Source organism: Acomys russatus, chromosome 3, assembly GCF_903995435.1.
Source record: "Acomys russatus chromosome 3, mAcoRus1.1, whole genome shotgun sequence".
NCBI classification, from domain to species: domain Eukaryota; kingdom Metazoa; phylum Chordata; class Mammalia; order Rodentia; family Muridae; genus Acomys; species Acomys russatus.
This window is the reverse complement of record NC_067139.1, coordinates 38,469,172-38,490,092: the sequence shown is the minus strand read 5'-3', so window position 1 is coordinate 38,490,092 and position 20,921 is coordinate 38,469,172. Positions and strand designations below refer to the sequence as shown.

Below are 20,921 nucleotides of genomic sequence, written 5' to 3'. Positions count from 1 at the left end.
CAGACACAACTCCAGGAGTGTGTAAGGAAGCCAATGGCTTCAGTGCAGGCTGACCAGGGAGGTGAAGATTATTCTTTGAAAAAAACACATTGTCTTTCTGGAGAACCACTTGGGTTTATTCCTGGGTGTCACCAGATATAAAATTAAATGTTCCCAAGCAACAGACCATTCTTGTTCTCTGCTGCTCCTGAGTGAGATGGGAGCAGGGAGGGACAACCAGAAGCGACAGTGCTGAGGGTACCCATAAAGACCCACAAACACTTGCAGGACAGTGGTACAGTGTAGGCGTGCACACAGCCAGGTAGGATTTCTCTACTGCCCTAGTTCCCAAGGACAGGGCCCCTTCCCCCACCCACACTGAACACCTTGCTTCTGGGTCACATGGCTACAAGTTCCTTTGAAGAAAACTGCCAGCTTTCTTCCCAGGCCAGTGTGGCGTGTGCTTCCCTTCCACCCTAAGCGACACCTGCAGGTTCTGAGCCCCACCTAGCTTGCTTCCTCTCAGCACCTTGTGGCACCGGAGTCTTGTGTCTGAAGTAGATCCACATCAGCCAGCAGCTCCCTGTTTCTCTCTGTGCCCAGCGCACTGCAAGCCTCCACTCCACTACCTCCCTGTGTCTAGGTTCACTCCTCTGCAACCTGCCGGCTCTCCTGTTATTTCCCACCTCGTGCTTTTCTTTTCAGCTGAACCTTATTCACAGTGAAATCAGTAATTTAGCCGGCTTTGAGGTGGAGGCCATAATCAATCCTACCAATGCTGACATTGACCTTAAAGATGACCTAGGTAATTGGGGATGGGGTTTGGCACCACCAGCCGTCAGATGAGAACTTATGGAACCCAGAATTTAGGCTTTTCATTTGCCTAGACTTCAGCATGGTCAAGGCAAATCCCCAATCCTTGATTGGCACTTAGCTGTAGACCTTGAGTATTGACTCACTCTAGACCACTCCAAATGGAGACGCTCTCTTAAGTCTCATTGACTGTGATTGGCTACTTCCCCTGCTTTGCAGATGTGTCACCATCTAAATTCTCTTCCATAATGATCAAACTGACTGCTGGTTTCTTGGGAGGGATTTTAAAATGTGTGGGTTTTTTCCTTTCTTTTTTTTTTCCTATTTATTTATTCGTTTGTTTGTTTTTTAAGCTGAAAAATCTCAGGTAACAACAAAACAGTAGTTTCTCCATTTAAGTTTTGGTCAGTATGACACTCAGTGTGTATGAAGGAAGGCAAGCTGGATTTTATATTGCGGAGCTTCCTTTATTCATAAGCAATTTACCAGCTCTGTCCTTCAGCCCTTTCTTCCACGTGGTACGTGACCAACTGCCACCTGCACACAGTGTGGCTGGAGAGTGTTAGTCAGAAGGGCGGGCTCCCTTCCTGAGTTTGCCCTATGCAGGCGAGGGCAGACATTGAGCACAAGGTGTGAGGTCCCACAGGTGGCCCACCCCTGCAATCTCATCACTTCATGAGAAACTGTCAGTTCCAGTCATAAGTGCCCCTGAGGGATACAGGCTTGCCAGATGCCCTGGGGCTGTACCATCCCTAACACTGCCAGATGCCCTGGGGCTGTACCATCCCTAACCCTGACCACAGTGTATTCTCTGTGACATCTGCTCCCAACTGCAACTGCTTTTGTCCTGACAGGGACAGGTTTCTCATCAGGAGCCCACTCCCACCCACAGGCCACAGCAGTGTGCTCAAAAGTGTCCTGGCTGGGGTTCGGTTTCCACCTGTTTTGTCCAGATGCCGTCTGTAGAGCAGAAGGGCAGTGGCTATAAATGGCAATGATTCTGTCTTAAGTGTGTTGAAAGGGTTCTCTGGGAAAGAGAAAAGCCTGGAAAAACCACTTCCAGCCATTCAAGGAAAAGGAGAAAATATGCCCTGTACATGTGTCTGTGCCGCTTTCTTGGGCTGTCATTCGAAGGAGGCAAAAATGACAAAAATCAGTGCCTACAAGTTGACTGTTGTAGATGAATGGAGAAGCTCATGTTGTGGTTGGCCTGACAATTCACATTTTTTCAAAGCAGATGCCATGTTTCTGTAATTCCTCAGTGGGTGCCAGCGTTGTGCAGGCTTCTGCAGGGTGAAGTGGGGCATTCGTTGTTTTATTTCTTTTAATCTTTGGAAATGATCTCATATGTGTGTTTCTCTTATTTTGGACTTGTCATTCAAATGTTTAATTTAAACATGTCCCATTTGATATTCCTCCTCCTGTCCTCACTCCCATCCACATGTGCGCACACTGCGTGGACTGATTGCCCCTTGGGCTCATATGTTGGAATCGACCAGGTAGGACAGCCCTGCCATTGGGGCGTTAGTAAATGTACCTGTGCGTGGGTCTCGGTCCAACACAGTTGATCTACATTTGTTTACCTGTTATAGTTGCAAGTTGTTCAGGCTGACATTGCCTCGATCGACAGTGATGCTGTCGTTCACCCGACAAACACTGACTTCTACATCGGTGGTGAAGTAGGTAATGCCGAGCTGGGTGCTGCCGAGTGTGTGTGTGCATGGTCAGTCGGCCGCGCAGACAGCTTGATCCTTTGACAGCTATGCAGGCTGCATTCATTTCACACTTCCAGCCGTCCTGACCTTCCTGGGCCTTCGTGCCTGGGTTGTGAACTGGAGAAGTACAGCTGGTCATCCAGGTGCGTCACGCAGCTGCCCGTGGGCACTTCTGGTTTGGAAACTGGCTCAGCAGCAACATTTCTTCCTCTGCCTCACGAGGTGCAGCTTGGTTGGAGACTGGGTTCCCCGAGGTTCCAGTTACAGGCAGGTGGGGCCATCTGTGCCCCCCTCAGAACAGACAGGATGACTCCTGTGCACAAGACTCTGTGGCCACCCAGCTCTCACATGTCAGAGGCATGCCCACTCTTATGAATGGCCTCACAGCTCAGGCACACATAGGAACGTCCTTTCTAAATGTGTTCCCATATTCCAGGTTTCAGTCAGATTGGAGGTGTATTTTATAAACTGTCCTTGGACAGCACTTGAGAAACATTGTCCTAGACCCAGGAAGCGCCTAGGTCTCCCCTGGCAGCTGGTGCCCTGCTGTGGGTCCAGTATGCTCAGTTGCTCAGTGAGGCCGAGAGGAGAACATGAGGGATGCTGAGACCTGGGATAGCAGGGTCACAGTGTAGGGACTCTGTCATGAGGAGGCATTCCCTAGCTAGAGGCAACTGGAGTCCTAGCTTCACTAGATAACGGCTAGGGATCTGACCAGGCCATGTCACTCTTCCCTGCCTCAGTTTCTCTACTTGGGAATGAGGATGATGTGAAGAACAGGCAGAGCACTGTGTGTGGTGTCTAGCTCCTGGATTGTGCTTGCTGTCCACCTCACTGTTGTATGCATCTATGATTTGACACAGATGTGCTCTGCCTGAGAGGTGTTCTGAGTGACCACCCAAAGGTTGCTTCCAAAGAGAGTGGTGATAGTCCTAGTCAGCACCAAGTCCTGTCATCTTAAAGGATGAGGTGAGGGATCCTGCAGGAAGACTTCCCTGAGTCCTGGGCACTGGGTAGACAGCTCAGGACAGCACTGACCAGCTTGGCTCAGTGTCACTAGCAGAGGCTGCTGTCACCGTTGCCTCAGACATTGCATTTTGGGCTCATGACTCTCCTAAGTATTTTGGATTTCAGTCATGATGGAAAGTGGCCAGTTGCTAAGTGTGCCATGCCAAAGTGAAACCAGTTGCAGGTAGTAAACCTCCTCCTAAGAAGGTAGCTTAGGATAGATGGTTCTTTTCTCAACTCAATAAAAACTTGATGTGAAGGAAGTACCTATTTGGAGAAAAGTAAATAAACAGTACAGGACCTGTCTGGTTAGCTGGGAATGACTCAAGCCTGCTCATCCTGTCATCTCGGGTATTGGATGGAGTGGGTATTAGGAAGCTCCCTGGGCAAAGTGTCTCCCTCATGCCCAGGGAGTTGCCGGCTCTGTGAAAGGCTCTTGTTTACCAGAACTGGCCATAGGGGATGAGGTAGAAGTTTTGAGACAGGGTTGCAACCAGCTAGGGAGTGACATGTGGAGCAAGCTGTGGCCCCCACAGAGAGCCCAGTCCTCCCCTTGTTGGATAATGACAGTGCTGACACTTGACCTTGACTTAGGCAGAGATCGCTATCTTCTGTGGTCATAGCAACATGAGTCAGAGAGTGTGAGCAAGGACATGCCACACGTCACTGTCACAGCTAGAGCCCTCAGTAGGAGGAAGGACTGTACCAGGCGGGAACCCAGTCTTCCAAAGCCCGCCTCTGCCTTCTCTGCCTAGAGATCCAGTCCAAACTAGTACTGACCTCAGATACCTACCTGTACAACGCCAAAACAGTAATGATCCAGATCCATTGTGGCCTCAATTGGCTCCAGCTCCCACTCTGATGTGAGAAGGAAAAAGAGGAAGCTAGGAAGACACGGCTACCCTTTGCATTTTCGGTGTGAATTCCTGAGTCCTGAGACTGCTGGAAGAAGGGATTGGAGTGCAGGAATGCTTAGCCCAGTGATTAACTTACCATCCAAAGTTCTTTCTAACAGTGAAATAGACCACAGGCTGAGCCTGACATTGTCCAAGCCTAAATTTTTGCTTAGGCTGTTTTGAACACTGATACTTATGCCTGCTTTCTAAGCATGAGATAATGTTCTTGTTCTCATGGGAGTAACACATGTTTATGCTTGGGGGCAAATCAGCCGATTGCTTTATGATTAACCCTGAAGTTGAGCCTAAAAAGCAAGAGCCTTACATTAAGAGTGTTGACAATATGGTTGAAAATGGGCCTGTTTCTTGTTAAAAAGTACACGTGTGTCTACATGAACATGTGCATACATATGTGTGTGTAGGAGTCAAGTCCTGACTGGGTTGATTGCCTGCGACCTAGGGTTCAGTTTTCAAGTTTGAGAAATGCATTAAGTATATTTTTAGCTTGCAGTTTTACTTCTAATTAAAGCAATATTTAATTATAAGTAAAAAATTTAAAGACTCTCCCTAAGCTAAAACTCCTTTAATTATAAAGCAGCCTGTTTTCTTAGGAAATATTTTATATCTTAAAAGGGACTTGAGGGATCTTCATAAGTGAAGTGCTGGCTTTGTTTTCAAAGTGCCCAGTCCTCACCTAGGAGTAGATGTGACAGAGAGTATGAGCCTTAGGCAGCAGCAACAAAATATGTGTCCCATCTTCAGTTGGCTTAAAGGGAAGACTAGACTAATGAACTAGTTGCTTTGGACCCCACATTCCCGTCCCTCAGCTGCATGGACATTTCAGGTGAACCTCTATGGGGTCTCACATGTGGGTGGTATCTGCACCTGTGGTAGAGTGGGGCCATGAGCCCCAGAGCGTCCCCGAGATGCGGGACACATCCAGCTGCCACTCAGGTGCTGAAGTTTGCTCTAAACGTGGAGCAGCAGCGGCAGCAGGTGAGAGTCTCTGGAGATGACCTCACCGCACCTGGCATAAAGCTCGTGCTGCTCTCGTGGAGGTAAAGGCACACAAGCGTGCTGAACTGCTGAGGACATGGTTTCCCACTGCAGGAACCCAAGGCCAAGGCCTCTCTTAGCTGAGGACCCCCTCCTGGGCAGTGGACTGCTCACTCCACTCATCCATGCACCATGGACTTCCTGCAGTGACAGTGAAGGCTCAGTCCCTGCCAGTAGCCCTGGCTCTGTCTTAACCATGACAATGCCCAGGGATTGCCTTTTGCTTCTAGACACTTCCTGGGGCTAGTTCACCTCTGAGGGGCATGCATGCACATAAGACAGGTTTGGCTAAGACAGTTCTAACCTGGGCTGGTACATTCCAGTAGACCTTGACCAACCCAGGTACACTTGGACTTTCTAAGATAAATGATGAATCTTAAGGGAAGCATTTCATCCTCTTTGAGGAAAAGGACTTTAAAAAAAAATGCACAGAACTGAGGAACCAGAGCTTAAGGAAGAGTAGAACTCTGTTTTGGTCAAACACAACAAACTGCTGTTGCCACAGCTGAGACTGCTACCCGTGGCCCACATGACCTGTGGAGCCAACGTTCTCACAGGTGCTGGTCATCTTGGCTCTCATAGCAGGTCCTGGTTTCAGAAAGACATTTTAAAATCAGGTCCTAAGCAGCCAGCCAACCCTTTCCAAGCCTTGTGTAATGCCAGTTCATCTTTAAGCTCTGCTTCCAATGTTGCCCTCCTTTCCCTAAATCAATTCTGAATCATTAATGTAATTAAGAAAATATTGTCTGAGGCCATTTTTTTCTTTTTTTCTTTTCTTTGTTTATTTAATTCACATATGACACCAAAGCTGCAAAATAGGAACTAAGCATGCAGTGCTGGCCCAGAGGTGGCCAGGTGGGAACACTTTCTCCTTGACCTCCTTCCAGGAGTGCAGACTGCGTGGTAGGTGGAGCATGCGCTACTCCTGCGCATGCCTCCTTACTTGGGGCCTCTCTCCCTAAGACAAGAAAACCTTGGCAGGCTCATTGGAAGCCAGTGCCACCTAGTTTCTCATGCCCACTGAGAGCATGCAGTCCAGGCATGCCTGCCAAGGACAAATGCCTCCTTCACATCTCTGGCATCCCCCCTTGAGTCATCCCCAAAGAGGGGACAGCAGAAGGAGCCAGAAGGAACAGTAGTCCCTAGAAGCCACTGGCAGAGGGTAAATCCTTTCTAGGTTTTCCCTCCCTCACCGGCCAAGGCATAGATCCTGTTTTGCAGCCTTACAAAAATGTACCTGCTCAGACCACTTAAAGGATGTAATCACATGACATGTTGAGTTGTCTGTATGCCACAGACGGGGTGGCACTCTGACCCTGCCCTGCCCTTGCCTAGGAAACACACTGGAGAAGAAGGGTGGCAAGGAGTTTGTAGACGCTGTTCTGGAACTTCGAAAAAAGAATGGGCCCTTGGAAGTAGCTGGAGGTAAGGTGGGAAAAGTACTATGCTCCTCTGGTGTGGCTTGCACAATGCAGGGAGGAGCTGAGAGTTGAGGGTGCATAACAGTGGCACTGTCTGAGAGGCGGATGACCTGTGAGCTTGACCCCTTAGAACACAGCCTGTGCGCAGGCAGCACAACTAAAGGCTCCTGAAAACCACCTTCACAATTTAAAAATTATTTAGTAGCTCTGTCTATCTGGTGTCTTCATCTCAAATTGAGAGCTATTTACAGAAGCCGGCACCACCTGACAGATCTGAGAGCTGGGAACAATTGAGGGTGACACTGAGCCACCTGCAAGCCTGCTGGTGAGCCATCCTCAGCCAGCCTGGGCAACACAGACACGCATATCTTATGTGCCATAACCACCATTTTTAGTTGGAGAGGGAAGAACAAGATTGGGGATGTTGATTGGTGATGTGCTGAAATCTAGAAGTAGAGCTCAAGTGTTGGGATCTTAGGTGGTTAGCAGGTTTGAACAGGGCTTCCTGGGTTCACAAGCAGGGAGGGGCACCTGCTCTGCATGAAGACACATTCTCGCCTTCCTCATTTCAGGCTGTTTTTCCTTTCTTACTCTATAATCCTGGATGACCATTTTGTCAAGGCCTTTTGCCTTAAAAGTAAATCTTGACTAAATGCCTAATCATGAAATGTTAGCTGCAGCATGGCTAGTACAGGGTCCTGTAGCAATTAAACATGAACTTTGACCCATGCCGTACCTCTTCTCTTTTCCTGTAGGGGTGCAATGGGCAGAGCACCAGAGAGAAAGCTCTCTGGGCAGGCCCACCCAAAGCCAGCCTTGTGCAAGGGTGGATGGAGAAAGATGACTCACCCTCCAGCAGGGCTACTGGCAGCACCCACCCATCTCCTGTTGTAGGCCTACCAGTGACTCCTGGCACATGTTATGGTCTATGAGAGCTGTGACCATGGGAAGGCTGTTAGATTTAGAATGGTTCAAGTTATTCGTGCTTGTTTTAATAACATTTTTTGGTCTTGATTCTAAGCTATTTTAAAATTTTGTTGTTACCCAAGCTGCTCTCAAACTTCTGGCTCAGTTGATCTTTTCTCAGCCTCTCAAGTGCTGAGGTTACACCTGGCTAACAATGCTTTGAAAAGTAACCAGAGAGCAGAACATTGCCTGCCGAGAGCTATTCTGTTAGTGTTTTACTCCAGCCCTTTCCCACTCAGTTTAGTCCCAACTTCAAATGCTCCTCACGACAAAACTCATATCAGCCCTTTAGCCCAGAGCACGTGAACCTGGTGTGTACAGTCCTACAGCTGCCAATGCCACCACTGACTGTCCCTGTACCACAGCCTTAATGATGCCCCTGGGGCAGTGCTGGTTATTCAACACTCCAGCAAACAAAGAATTTGAGTGTCTCCCTTCAGTACACTGGGCCAAGAACTGCTCCAGGAGATGGCCGGGCTGCCTGTGATGGGGGCGAAGCAGTCTTGGAGGTGTGTGGCTGGAAACCAGTACATCCTGCAGCCAAGGAAGAGCCAGCCTTGTTCTGTCATCATGTACAGGATCCAGTCACACAGCCAGGCTGCCTCTTTCAAAGCCTCGCGGTCCAAGGCTGTCTTGTCTTTTGTGCAGGGAGTTAGAGGTCCATCGTAGTTACACACTAACTGACATTCAGAGGAACTGGTATGTAAGGCCCCACCCTTCTGAGGCAGAGGGGCTTGCCAACATTCCGCTACAGCTCTTGGTAGCAGTGAATTGAGTGTCCCTGTCTCCATGGGGAGATGCCTGAGGAGTAGTTTTCCAGCTCAAGTTGATGCTGGAGTCATAGCAGGGAGGCAGCTGCAGTCTTCCTTGGACATAGGCCACAGAGGCAGCTAGGGGATCTCTCTAGAGCAGAAGAGCAGGTGTGGGGTTGGCCTCTTGTGACATGTGTTTCTTCTTGTCCCTTCCAGCTGCTGTTAGTGCAGGCCACGGCCTGCCTGCCAAGTTTGTGATCCACTGTAATAGTCCAGTCTGGGGTGCAGACAAGTGTGAAGAACTTCTAGAAAAGACGGTGAAAAACTGCTTGGCTCTAGCTGATGACAGGAAGCTGAAATCCATCGCCTTCCCATCCATTGGCAGTGGCAGGTATGGGCACAAGAGTGCAGCCATGTTAGTCATTGGTGTATTTTCTGCAATCATGGTCCCCAAATAGAGAGCTGTCACCTGATGCAAGGCCTGCTGAGGCTGCCTACAAGCCTTGCTTCTGCCAGAAGGCCAAGGTAAACAGTGGTGTGCTGGGGCTGGAGAGTCTGCTCAGCTATCGCGAGCACACCCTGCTCTTCAGAGTTCCCAGCATCCACCTCAGGTGGCTTACAGCTGCCTGTGACTCAAGCTCCAGAGTAACATGCTTCTTGGCCTCTGCAGGCACCTGTACAGTAGGATACACGGACATACTTTCTCCAACAAGACCACACCTCCTAATAATGCCACTCCCTATGAGTCTATGGGGCCATTTTTATTCAAACTACCATATTCTTCTCCCTGGTCCCCATAGGCTTGTAGTCCTATCATAGTGCAGAAATACATTCAGTCCAACATCACAAGTCTCCATAGTCTGTCAGTATCAACCCTGTTTAAAAGTCCCAAGTCTCTTCTGAGACACATGCAGTCTCTTAACAGTAAGACTCTGTAAAAGCAAATTCAAAAGGCAGATTGCATACTTCCAACATATCATGGCACAAAAAATGCATTACTCTTTGGAAAGGGAGCACAGTGAGGGCATACTGAACCAAACCAAGGCCAAAAAATCAGCAGGGCAAACTCCAGACTCTGCATCTCCATGGCTGATGTCAAAGCGCTTTTCAGCTCTTTCAGCTTTGTTGATGGCGACACACACTCCGTCTCTCGGGCTGGTTCCACTCTCTGTTAGCAGCTCTCCTTAGCAGGTACTCCAAGCTTCTGGCATCTCTAGCGACCTAAGGGATCTCCAGGGCAGTCCAGGCTTCCCCCTCACACCTTCACGCAATGGCCTCCGTAGGAAGGCATCGCTGCCACATGCGTGGCCTCAGTGGCTTTCCTTAGCTATGGAAAGAGATCCCATAACCCTTTCCTGGTATCCTTGACTCTAAAGCCAGAACCATGTGACCAAAGCTGCCAAGCTCTGCTGCTTGCTTTGGTTGGAACATGGTCCCCTCGGTCAGTTACATCTTCACCAGCTTTCTAGTTTTGATGGTTTCCTCCACTGCTTAAGTCTGGCTGTCCTGTGGACCAGGGCCCTGAACTCAGAGATTCTCCTGCCTCTGCTTTTGGAGTGCTTGAATTAGAGCTGCACATTGTCACACCTGGCTCTAAGCTTTTCTTTAATCTGTTTCACAAGTTGGAAGCTTAACTGGGTGTGGTCTTGCCCTGCCAGCACCACCCCCTTTATTCCACTTAGCATCAGGCTCCTCATTAATGTTTAATTTCGTGGCACCCCTTTTTTCCTTGAGCCATACATTTTGTATTTTTCCTTGCTCAGCTTGCTCCTTTTCATTGTGATGTGCATAAGTGTGGCCAGTAATAACCAAGCAACACAGTGACTACTAGGCTGTCTGGAAATCTCCCCTGCCAAAGCTGTCAATCCATAACTCTTCAATTTAGTTCCAGGCAGATTTTTGGACAAGGGAAGAAAGCAGCCATATTGTTCACCAAAATACCACAAGAATGACCTCTAGGCCACATAGTAAAATTCCTCTCTGAAACTAGTATGGACCATTAAGCCCCACTTAAAGCCTTCAGCTGCTTTTCTAATCCCAAGTCCCCATTCTGCCAAGAAGCTGCTACACAGTCAGGTTTATCACAGCAATACCTCAGTCCCTATACCAGCTTCCGTCTTAGCTAGGGTTTCTATTGCTGTGAAGAGACACTGTAACCACGGCAACTTTTATAAAGAAAAACATTTAGCAGGGTCTGGCTCACAGTTTGAGAGGGTTAGTCCAGTGTCATTATGACGGCACACAGGCAGGCATGGTGCTGGAGAAGTAGCTGAGAGTTCTGCATCTGGATCGGCAGGCAGCAGGAAGAATGACACTGGGCCTGGATTGAGCTTCAGAAACCTCAAAAGCCCCCAGTGACCTAATAGTGACACTCCCTATGAGGGCCATTTTTACTCAAACTACCACAGCCCTCAACCCCTTGTGCTTTTATTCCCCAGAATGCTGTGCCTCCCATCCCAGGGCCTGTTGCTGAGCTCTGATACAAGATGGAGCTGAATGAAAACACCAAAACAAGCATTTCTAGCCAGGCCCTGCCCCAGCACCATGTGCTCTAGGTGGGCTTATGAGACCTACTCTCTCAGTCAGACAGAGGACCAGTACTGGGACAGTACAGTCCTGCAGCCAAGTGGAGAGGTCAGGCCATTCACTCCTCAGGTCTCTCAGGCAGCTCTGAGCTCAGCTGAAGCTGAGTCTTGGCTCCAGCATGCACCCGCTGACTGATGGCATAGAAATGAGCCCTCACTGTGAAAAGGAGGCCCAGCCATTCTGGGCGCAGCTGTTTTCGAAGGTGAGGTTGTCTCAGTGACAGTGCTCTGTAAGCTCCCTTGTGGATAGGACAGTGCTGTCTCAGAGGACACTGGAGAGTGCATCCTCTCTGCCAGCAGCCTGCAAAGCTCAGGGCCAGGCCGAAGCATCGTGAGGGCACTTCAGAGGTTCTAGCCGTCAGCGGCTGAGATCTCATGAAGTCATACCTGGGCATCTGTCCTGACAGGTGGTGTGTCCAGATGAGCCACCTGCCTTCCCTAGGAAGCCTGTCCTAGTTTTTAGACTTCTGTCCCTCCTTTTTCCAAGGCAGGACGGGTAAGGACAGTGACTGACTGAGCCCTGTATTGGGCTGTCCTTCAAGGCCATCTCTGCGCTGTGGGTTAAAAGCAGCTCCTGCCAAGCACTCCCTTCAACCCTCACAAGAAAGAGACCAGAGGCCCCTGCTCTCCCTTTTGAGCCACACCAAGATCGCACATCTTCAGTGACCTCGGTCTCTGGCTTGTCACTGGCTGTTGCTGACCCTGTTTCTCTGGAGCCTTTTGCTGCTCCCCACTGTGATGGCAGAGGGAGTCCATCCCATCCATCCTGCCCTGGCCAGGAGGTGCAAGATTCTGTTTCTCGCCGATGTGCAGTGTTGAACAACAGGGGCTCCTTTGCCAGTGGTCCCACAGTCCTCAGTGCTGCCCACACAGGTAGTCTTCCTGGACCTCTGGATGAGGGGCCAAAACTAGGCCCTACAGTGTATAGACGAGCGTGAAGGATTCCTGAGCAGAAGATAATGAAAGCTCACACCTGTGCCTGCAGCCTGCTCACGCCTGCCAGCACACTCTGCAGGTACTACACCACAGCAGGAGCTCAGCCGAGCAGCATAGGAGAGCTGGGAGTCTCAGGACAGCGTGGTGGGTGGCTGTCTCCACAGAGTGCACACCTCTACTCTAACCTTGTCAGCACCATGCGTAGACCAGAAGGCTGAGTGTGATGGCTGACCTGCAACACCAGCTCTTGGAAGACTGAAACAGGAGGATGGCTGCAAGTTTGAGACCAGCCTGGCTACAGCGTGAGACCCAGAGTTGCCCTTACCATCTGCTGTGCAAGTATCTGCAAAGACAAGTGTGCGGTCATGCTACAGAACTTGTCATAGAACTGGATGTGTTATAGGTGCCAGGGCCCCTCTCAAAGTAGAGACAAGACAGGTTTTTAACAATGCTTTCAGATCAGAGCTTAACCAGCCATGCTTACTGTTCCTACCTCCCATAGAAGGTCTGTTCTTTAGCATTCTGTTGCTGTGCTGTGTGACCTGTGGTAAATGAGTCAGTCTTGCTGTTCCAGGCCTTCCTTAATAAGCGAGGCCATGGGGGTCTACCCGTCTTCACAGATGGTCTGAGGCTCAGTTAATTAATGCCTCAGATACGCTTTGATCTGCCCTGATGAAAGGTGCTTCTGAAGAGCAAGGCAATAGCAGCCTTTATTGGAGGTAATAATTTCACGCTCTTTCATATGGCTATTGGGAAATTCTTAATTGAAGCATAAAAGTAATTCTCATAAAAGAACATCTGTTATTACAAACTTATTTACATTTTTCATGGAGTAAAAGTTTTTAAAAATAATCAATGGGAAGCCTTTAAAGGGCGGAATGCCAAAGGCAGCACATGTGCCTGCGTCCCTGGCCACATCTGTCAGGCAGACCTTCCCACAGCCATGTACACAGCTGCCCTTGCTCTCGTGGGGGAAAGAATGGGATTCTATCAGGCCAGCCAGTAAATCACAAGGGCTAAGGGGGAATAAAACAGCTAGTTTATGGCATCCAGTGTCTCTGGCATAGAGTTCAAGGTGGGGTACAAACACAGTGGCAAGCTGGGAGCACTTTCCCCAGGGACGATGGCCTGCCCCTGCCACCCTCTGGCCTTGCAACCCTGGCCTTTGTCACAGTGTCAGTACACACCGTGTGCTGTTGCACATGAGGAAGGGATTCCTCTTAGGGCCGCATGCAGGGACTCACTAGTGTGGGGCTTGGACTAACCTTCCCTCGGCGTTATGAGTGTAGAAAGAAAGCGCTCGTGCTTTTCAGACACCACATGGGTATTCATGGAGCCCAGGGGCGCTAGTCACTTCACCTCTACCACCCAGCAGTACTAAGGAGGACACTGTGCAATCCCTTCAGAGGTGAAAGCCAGCTTTAAAGGGGCAAGGCATGCACTGAGGTCAGAAAGCTCATCCTTGGCAGAGCTGAAGTTTGTTTCCAGGGCCCTAAGGCTCTTGAGCTTGTGCTGTGTATGGGTTTTCCTGGGAAGTGTGACACACCTTAGCATTGCCGGAGCTGCCAAGGCAGTATAGCAGCTGCCTGTACCCAAGTATGGCCTTAGAAAGAAAGGAGAGACCAGAACTCACCATGAAGGCCTCTGGGCATGCAGGAATGGCACACAAGCTGTTGGGAAGGCTGAAGCTGCTCCCTGCTGCTGACCTCTAGCTGTGGTAAACAGCCACCGTCATCCTCTGAACATCTCCTTGGACTCCACTGCTCCTGGCGGCTTTGCAGGAAATAGCTTTAGACTGGGGAGCTGCTTACTGTCAGGCAGCCACTCAAATTCACAGAGAATGTGGGAAAATGGTAAAGGCCTGGGGGCAGCCAGCATGGCACCAGAAACCTAATCCTAGCAGAAGTAATCATAGGAGGGGACAGCCGTGTCCCCACATTACCCAAGGCTCCCCACTTCTCCCTCCAATGCACCTATCTGGTCTTCTCTATCTCTGGGATGTGGCACTTAACTTCTGGGGGGTCTCTAGCTCTTCTGCTCCCCACAATGGCCCGTCCACCCTTAGAGATGGTGAGGCTTAGCAAGGCCCACATAGCAGAGGACTCTGCAGACTAGAGGAGCTGTAGCCTATGCCCAGATACAGCCTTTATGAACCCAACTTTCCATATGCCCACCGGACAGAGCCCCTGGGATGCCTTTGCACTAGCCTAGGAGTGTGGGGCCCAACGTGGAGAAAGGGTGTTCCAGACACAGGAGTGACCAAGGGAGCCTCACCTGGCTTTAGGGTATGCCAGACAAGGCCCAAGACTGGTAAAACAGGGGCCATCACTGGATGAGGAACTTGAGGTGCTATGAACACAGCCACACTTAGAGCTGGGGAGTCTGAGAGGGGACCACAGATGGCTGCAGCAGCATATTCTCCCCTCATCACAGCATACACTCAGAAAATTCTGGTTTTTACTTGAGATCAACCCTGACACCCTGCCCAAGGGCAGCTGGAACCTGACTCCACCTCTAGAGCAGAAACCCTTAGTCTGCAAGCTGCCCAGGTTAGAGAAAGCAGAGGCCTGGCCATTCAGGTAGGAGCCAAGGCAGTGCCTTTACCAAGGAGCCCATGCTGTTCATGCCAGCTGTCAGGCCCACAGCCCTCCAGCATAGCTGGGCACTGTACACCAGATAGCAGCTCTCTGGCAACCTGAGGCCAGCATTGATTACAATGCTTGCAATGACCGTGATGCCAACAGCTATCCAGTCATAGCTGTCTGAGGGTCTGGGGTGGCAATCCACCATAGGAACCTTTAGAATGATCCTGGGAGACAACTTATCTCTAATGGAGTCTGGGCCACACCTTCCTGCTTAGTACACATTCTCTTGTCCCATCCCCTGCCTTGCCAGGCCTAGGGCAGAACAGACACAAGGATCATTGTGTGGCCATGAAGTCTGGAGCTCTCAGCTGCCTCTGCCCCGAGGGGAAGGGCATATAGTCAGGTCACCTGTGTGCTAGCCAAGAAACTGTGTTGCTACAGCTGCCCTCACCTTTGTGGCACAGATATGACCTGTGAAGTGTCAGCATCCCACACATGCACTTTGTGCATGTAGCATTTGTGACCCTGCCTAGCAGAATGAGGAAAATGCCCACCTTGTTGCTGCTTCCTGCTGTCTCCCCAGGGCCTCAGCATGGCTGCCACCTTAGGGCATGGTTTTCTAGGCCAAATCCAGGTTCACAGTCGCCCAGCAGCAGGTCAAGGCAGCAGAAAGGTATGCTGGGGTGGACACTGCTGGTATAAACCTCTGTCCCTCCCTTTCCTCAGCCTCTGCACTCTGAGTCCAGATTATGGAGTCCTGCCCTGCTGCCTACATGTAGAACATACAGAATTCCTTAGGTTCCCAAGAGTGGCTGAAGGCCTGAGGGCCAGAAGCTCCAGGTGTGGAGCCCAGCCAGATGTGCATGACAAGATATCCATGATGCCGGCCCCAACTGCAGGATCAGGGTTAGAAAGCAGGAACAGGAAGGAACTTCCCTTAGCGACAGTTACATACCTCTTTCAAGAGCCACTATAGAGGACTGGAGAGCACTCGAGCGTGTTGGTGAACACTGAGCCAGCAAGGAGTGGGCAGCTCATTTGGTGCTTCTAGGAGGCTGATCTTGTAGTCAGGGAGAGGCTGGGGCCACAGCCTGTATCTACATCACAGAACCAGGCAGAGGCCAAGCACACCAGCTTGCTGAGCACACAGCGACGACCATTAGGCTACAGGGAATTGCTGCAGCAGTTCCTCAGGCTCTCCTCCAGCCCTGCTCATTGAGCAGGTGAGAAGCAAGATAGGCAGGCCTCCATCAGCAGCTGAGCATGGAACTAGTGGAGTATGGCCTGGGCCTTCACTTGCAGGAAACAGCTCCTCACAGTTCAGTTCCCATCTATCCAGGTTACGGCTATGGACTGAGGTCTGCCTGCTCCAGCGACCCTCTCTGTTCCCTTGGGCATGAGTGCGGGCTACAGCAGGACACAGGAATCCACACCGCCAGCTGTGCCCTGCACTGCTGGACTGTGTTCTCCACAACAGAATGTCGATCTTAACTCGTCCAGCAGTTCCCACCCAATCTGCCATACTTAAAAGAACACATGGCCACTGCCCAGCTGGCCCTCAGATGTGGGGCAACTATTGTCCTTATTTTTGTCCTGTGTCTGCTGTCCTCCACCTTAGCTAGAACACCAGGCTCACTCTGGGAAGATTGTCTGGAGCTCCAAACTGCTGTGTATAGAGGGCCCCTGAGCCCGTATCATGCCCTGTTACTGCCCTATAAGAATGTTCAGTATGCCTGAAGCATGTGGGAATGCCCAGACCTCCGAGATGAAAGCCAGTTGAGAAAGCTTATTCCCGTGCCTATGTGATGCCTTGAGCACTAGCAGCTGTGGAGAGTGGCTTTCCAGGTGGTTCAGTGTCACAGGCACAGTGAAGAAGGCTAGGAGTGCTGTGAACACATTCTCACCCTCAATGTACGGACCACCCTGCCTGGCAGTAGGTACCAACCCAGGGAGGGCCAGTCGGCCCAGCAGGCAGGGGAAGGCCTGCAGACTGCAGCGAAAGCATAGCTATTTCCACTAGTGCAGGCAGCTGCCATGCACGACCCCTCCTATAGGTGCACGTGCAGTATTGGCAAGCCACAGCCTCGGGCACACATGAGCCCATCAGTGCTGAGCTTTCAGGTCGTGAGTTAACATTCTGTTTCTATCTGAGCCTCTCATGACATTGACTTCCAGTGGAACCACACATCAGTGGCAGGATACTGACTTGGAGACTTCAGTGAAAATCTCAAGTCAAGAGGCTCCTTGGCTCAGTTTGCTCTGCACCATAGTGGCTGCCCTGCCCCTGGCTGTAACACTAGCTGATACAGTTTGGACACAATCTCTGAATCAACAGCCCTTGCCGCCATGACACCAAGTAAAAGTGCCATATAGACCTACTCCAAGATCCCCTGGCCATGATGGGTTGACACTGACGAGGAGCCTCAGCAGAGGGGCTCTTGTGTAAACCTGGTTCCAGGGACAAAGAGAAAAAGAAGCTTTATGCACCGTGATCACTTTATGCTCATCATTCATCATTCCTACTAACTGCTGGCTGCTGGCCAGAATGTTCCCTAGGTTCTGGCTTGCTGTGAAGACTATCACTTTTCCTGTGCTCACAGATGCCTGGTCCTGAGTGCTGGATGGTATATAGTAGCAGTACTTTTGGTTTTGAATGAGTTGAGCTTGCTAAGCGTGCAGCAGGTAGACAGGAAACATCAAACCAGGTTTTGTGATGCTTACAATATCCAGAGGAAATCACGAAGCCTAAGGGAGAGAGTGAGCAAATGTAAATGAACTCATTGAAACCAAATCAGTCACCAAGATCTGCCGGGGGAGCCTACCTAAGCTCTCTAGCTGCTGCTCCCCATTGCAAGTTGCCAGCAGCGTCCATGGATGAGCTTGGCATTCTATACCACGGAATAACAGTAACCGTGGTGGGTTGTTTGCTCTTCCCCTTGGGTCAGAGCCACTCTTTCTCAGGACAAGGAGTTGCAGAGAACATCAGAGGTGAATGTGCTCTGAGACAGAGGAGGTCACACTGTAGAGTTCACGCTCAAGTACCAACAGTACATGACAATGTCCTAATATAACTTAGCCCACCAGAGCTTTCATCACGCCTGCATGAGTACCTCCAGGGCTCAGTGGACAGCAGCTCAGAGTGAGGACCCTGCCAGGGAAGCCTGAGGTGGGCTCGCTGTAGGTGCCCAGGATGCTGACCACTGTGTTCTCTCCTACAGGAATGGGTTCCCGAAGCAGACAGCAGCCCAGCTCATTCTGAAGGCCATCTCCAGTTACTTTGTGTCCACCATGTCCTCCTCCATCAAAACTGTGTACTTTGTGCTTTTTGACAGTGAGAGTATAGGCATTTATGTGCAGGAAATGGCCAAGCTGGATGCCAACTAGGCCAGTGACCCCTAGAGCCAGCATACACCGTTTCCCCGCCTCCGCTGGAAAGAAAGAAAATAGAAAACAAAACCCTTTGCTCTTACTGGGAGGTGGGATCCTTTCACTTTCAGTTTTGCTCATCTAGGGAAAATAAGGTTTTGGTTTCCAGTTTGATTGTTTTTGGCCTTCTAAACTGTTTTCTGTTAGCACTGATAGTCGACGTGTCCTTGTTAAGCACTGCGTTCCAGACCATGTCTGACTTAGTTAACCTAGGAGATTTTATAGTTTTACTTTAATGAAGTCCTGATTAACACAGAGCAGTGGGGAGGACGGTCCCTCTCCTGTGTCACAGCAGCAGGAAGCCCATTTGTAATGTGTGTTGTGGTGCTTTACTGTACACCCAGTGGCGTTCTTTTTACTATAATGTTTTCCCCCCTCAGAAGAAAAAAAAAATCAAAATTTGCAACAGACCTAACTTTTGTTTACTTTTTGTCTTAATGATAGATTTGAAAATGAAAAATGTTAAAAGACAGATCTGAATCCGTTGTCCTTAATTATATTTGCAATTTGAAGTTTGTGTGAGTTGATTTAGTAAAATGTTAAACTGTTGTGACTTGCATGCTTTGCATTACTGTACCCATGAGCCCCAGGCCAGTCTCCCTAGGACTTAGGTGCAAGGAGGCTCCTGGATAGCCCCTGTTCCATGGAGGGTAAGTCAGACACTAAGAGTGTATAGAGAATTCATGTGGAAAGGTTCGAGCCTCCTGAGTGTGGTTGGTATGTTAGCCTCATTCCATAGAAAAGGAAGGAAATGTGCCCAAAGCCACACAGGTGGTAAGTGGCTGGTGCAGAGACCAAGGCCTCAGACTCTGGGCCAGTTCCCTCCTATCCTCCAAGTGGGCCCCATCTATCTCTGACTTGTGGCTGGGTTCCGTGGGTAGAACTGAAGCCTCAAGCCCTCTGTTGGTCTCTGTTTGCCACATCCCTACAGGAGGGTCTCTGGCAAGAGGGTCCCCAAAAAATACTCTGCTACTACCAAGGATCTACCACTCAATATACCTGAGCAAACAGACACTTTCTGCTTCATGGGCACTGTGGCATCACCTAAATTGCCTAAAAGCATAGAAGCCTTCTCCAGTTTCCTTGGGAAGAGCAGGTAGAACCAGGAAGAAATAAAAAGCACCTATGGAGTGTGGACCTACACAAAGGATCTAGCTGTGGTGGCACAAGCCTTGAATTGCAGGACAGAGGCAGGGCTGGTGGAGCCCTGTGCTACAGAAGCCAGCCATGACTATACAGACTGCCAAAAAACAAACTGATTTCCTTTCCACGGATGAAGTGAAGTCCAGACTCAGTTTTAGCAGTAGGACTCAAGCGCTTCCACTCAGGCCTGAGCAGTGCTTTCCCAGCTCCTTCCTCAGAGCCTTTTAAAAGCCAGACTGTTGCGAGGTTTAGATGGGCTCATCTCCTGATTAGAATGGTGCTTCATTTGTTTGCCATTGATTTCCCAAGAGGGTGCATCTTAAACCGGTCTCAGACTTTGCAGAGGACCTGCCCCATCCCGGAGAGCATCACTTCCACATGTAGCCCCATAAGGAGGGGCTAGACACTGCAGTCAGCTGATGGTTTCGGCATTTGCTGTGCCAGGCACTGTAGTGAGTCCTTCAGAGCAAGGTGCATGTGCACTGTTGGCATCACGTCAAAGGCAGCCCTGCTGATAGCCTGTGAGCCTGCCATTCAGTGAGAGGACACTGCCACCTGTAGACAGACCCTGACATTGATTGCTCTGACTGACAGTCGTCCTGGCCCCAGTGGTAGCTCTGACTCAGAGGATGAAACATCTCAGGTACCTGTTGAAATGTCTTGGCGGAGCCAAGGTTCAAATGGCTGCTTGAAGACTTGCATTCCTTCACCTTTAGAACAATAACAGTGAGGCAAGCGGCAAAGCTTTTTGAAGACCCTCCACTAGATGTCGCCCAAAGGATTGGGAAGGCACTGAAGAAAAGGGCTGACAACCGCACAAAAGAATTTGTTGCATTTATCAGGGTTTGCAGAAATCACCTAAATGATTCTAAACACTGAGTGTGTCCTAGGATTGTGTGCACTGAAGACAGTTCTGGGAAGTGGAGAGAAAGGCCTAGCTGGACACCTGACATTACTGTCATCTGTAAACCAGCCAGTTGGTTTCTAAAAACTGGGATTAAAAACAAAAGTGTTCTCTGCTGCTGGCCTCATGTTTGAAGGTTGGAGTGGAGGGATACTCACTGCCTTTAAGTTATGTACTGATGGGGCTGGAGAGATGGCTCAGCTGCTAAAGGCTAGACTCACAACCAAAAATACAAGAAATACATCTGCAAGGAACCTCTCAAAACACACATCTCCCTCCACTCAGGAGCCCATGCTTGAGTTAATAAAATGTACATATAGATTACTGTGAGGGAACACCTGCAGGCCCTAGAGGTAAGTGTCCTCTGCAGCCAAGGGCAGCTCTGCCACAAGCTGCTGGATTAGTGACAGCAAATGCCAACAAAACAGACTTTAGGACCATATACCCTTAGATTCCACAGTGGCCCCAGATAGATAAGCCCACCCCTCACTTAGGATATGCATTTTCATTTTTTCTATGTGTGAGGTATACATTCACATGTGTGCCCTGCTCTTTGAATATTTCCTTAAGATAGTTTCTTATTAAACCTGGTGTTAAGACTGGCAGCCAGCAAACCAGCCTGTTCTGTCTCTGTCTCGCCACAGCACTGGTGTCACAGACTCGTGAAGCCATACCTACAATAATTTTTTTGGTTGTATGCTAAGGATTTGAACTCGGGTCCTAATGTTCTAAAGCA

At 49.8% G+C, this 20,921-nt stretch overlaps 1 protein-coding gene across 4 annotated transcripts in view; it reads left to right on the top strand.

Moving 5' to 3' along the window:
* The window catches only part of LOC127212071 (core histone macro-H2A.1), a 61,817-nt gene extending 43,131 nt beyond the window's left edge, over window positions 1-18,686 (top strand). For 2 of the 4 annotated variants that reach the window (XM_051172233.1, XM_051172232.1), the window contains exons 6-9: window positions 2,385-2,475; window positions 6,803-6,892; window positions 8,823-8,997; window positions 17,931-18,686. In XM_051172233.1, the coding sequence (XP_051028190.1) occupies window positions 2,385-2,475; window positions 6,803-6,892; window positions 8,823-8,997; window positions 17,931-18,096 (522 nt within the window). In that variant the 3' untranslated portion in view covers window positions 18,097-18,686. Of the gene's footprint in view, window positions 1-684; window positions 785-2,384; window positions 2,476-6,802; window positions 6,893-8,822; window positions 8,998-17,930 lie in introns of all 4 variants that reach the window. The other 2 variants (XM_051172230.1, XM_051172222.1) reach the window with 1 other exon arrangement.
* Window positions 18,687-20,921: the final 2,235 nt, after the last annotated feature.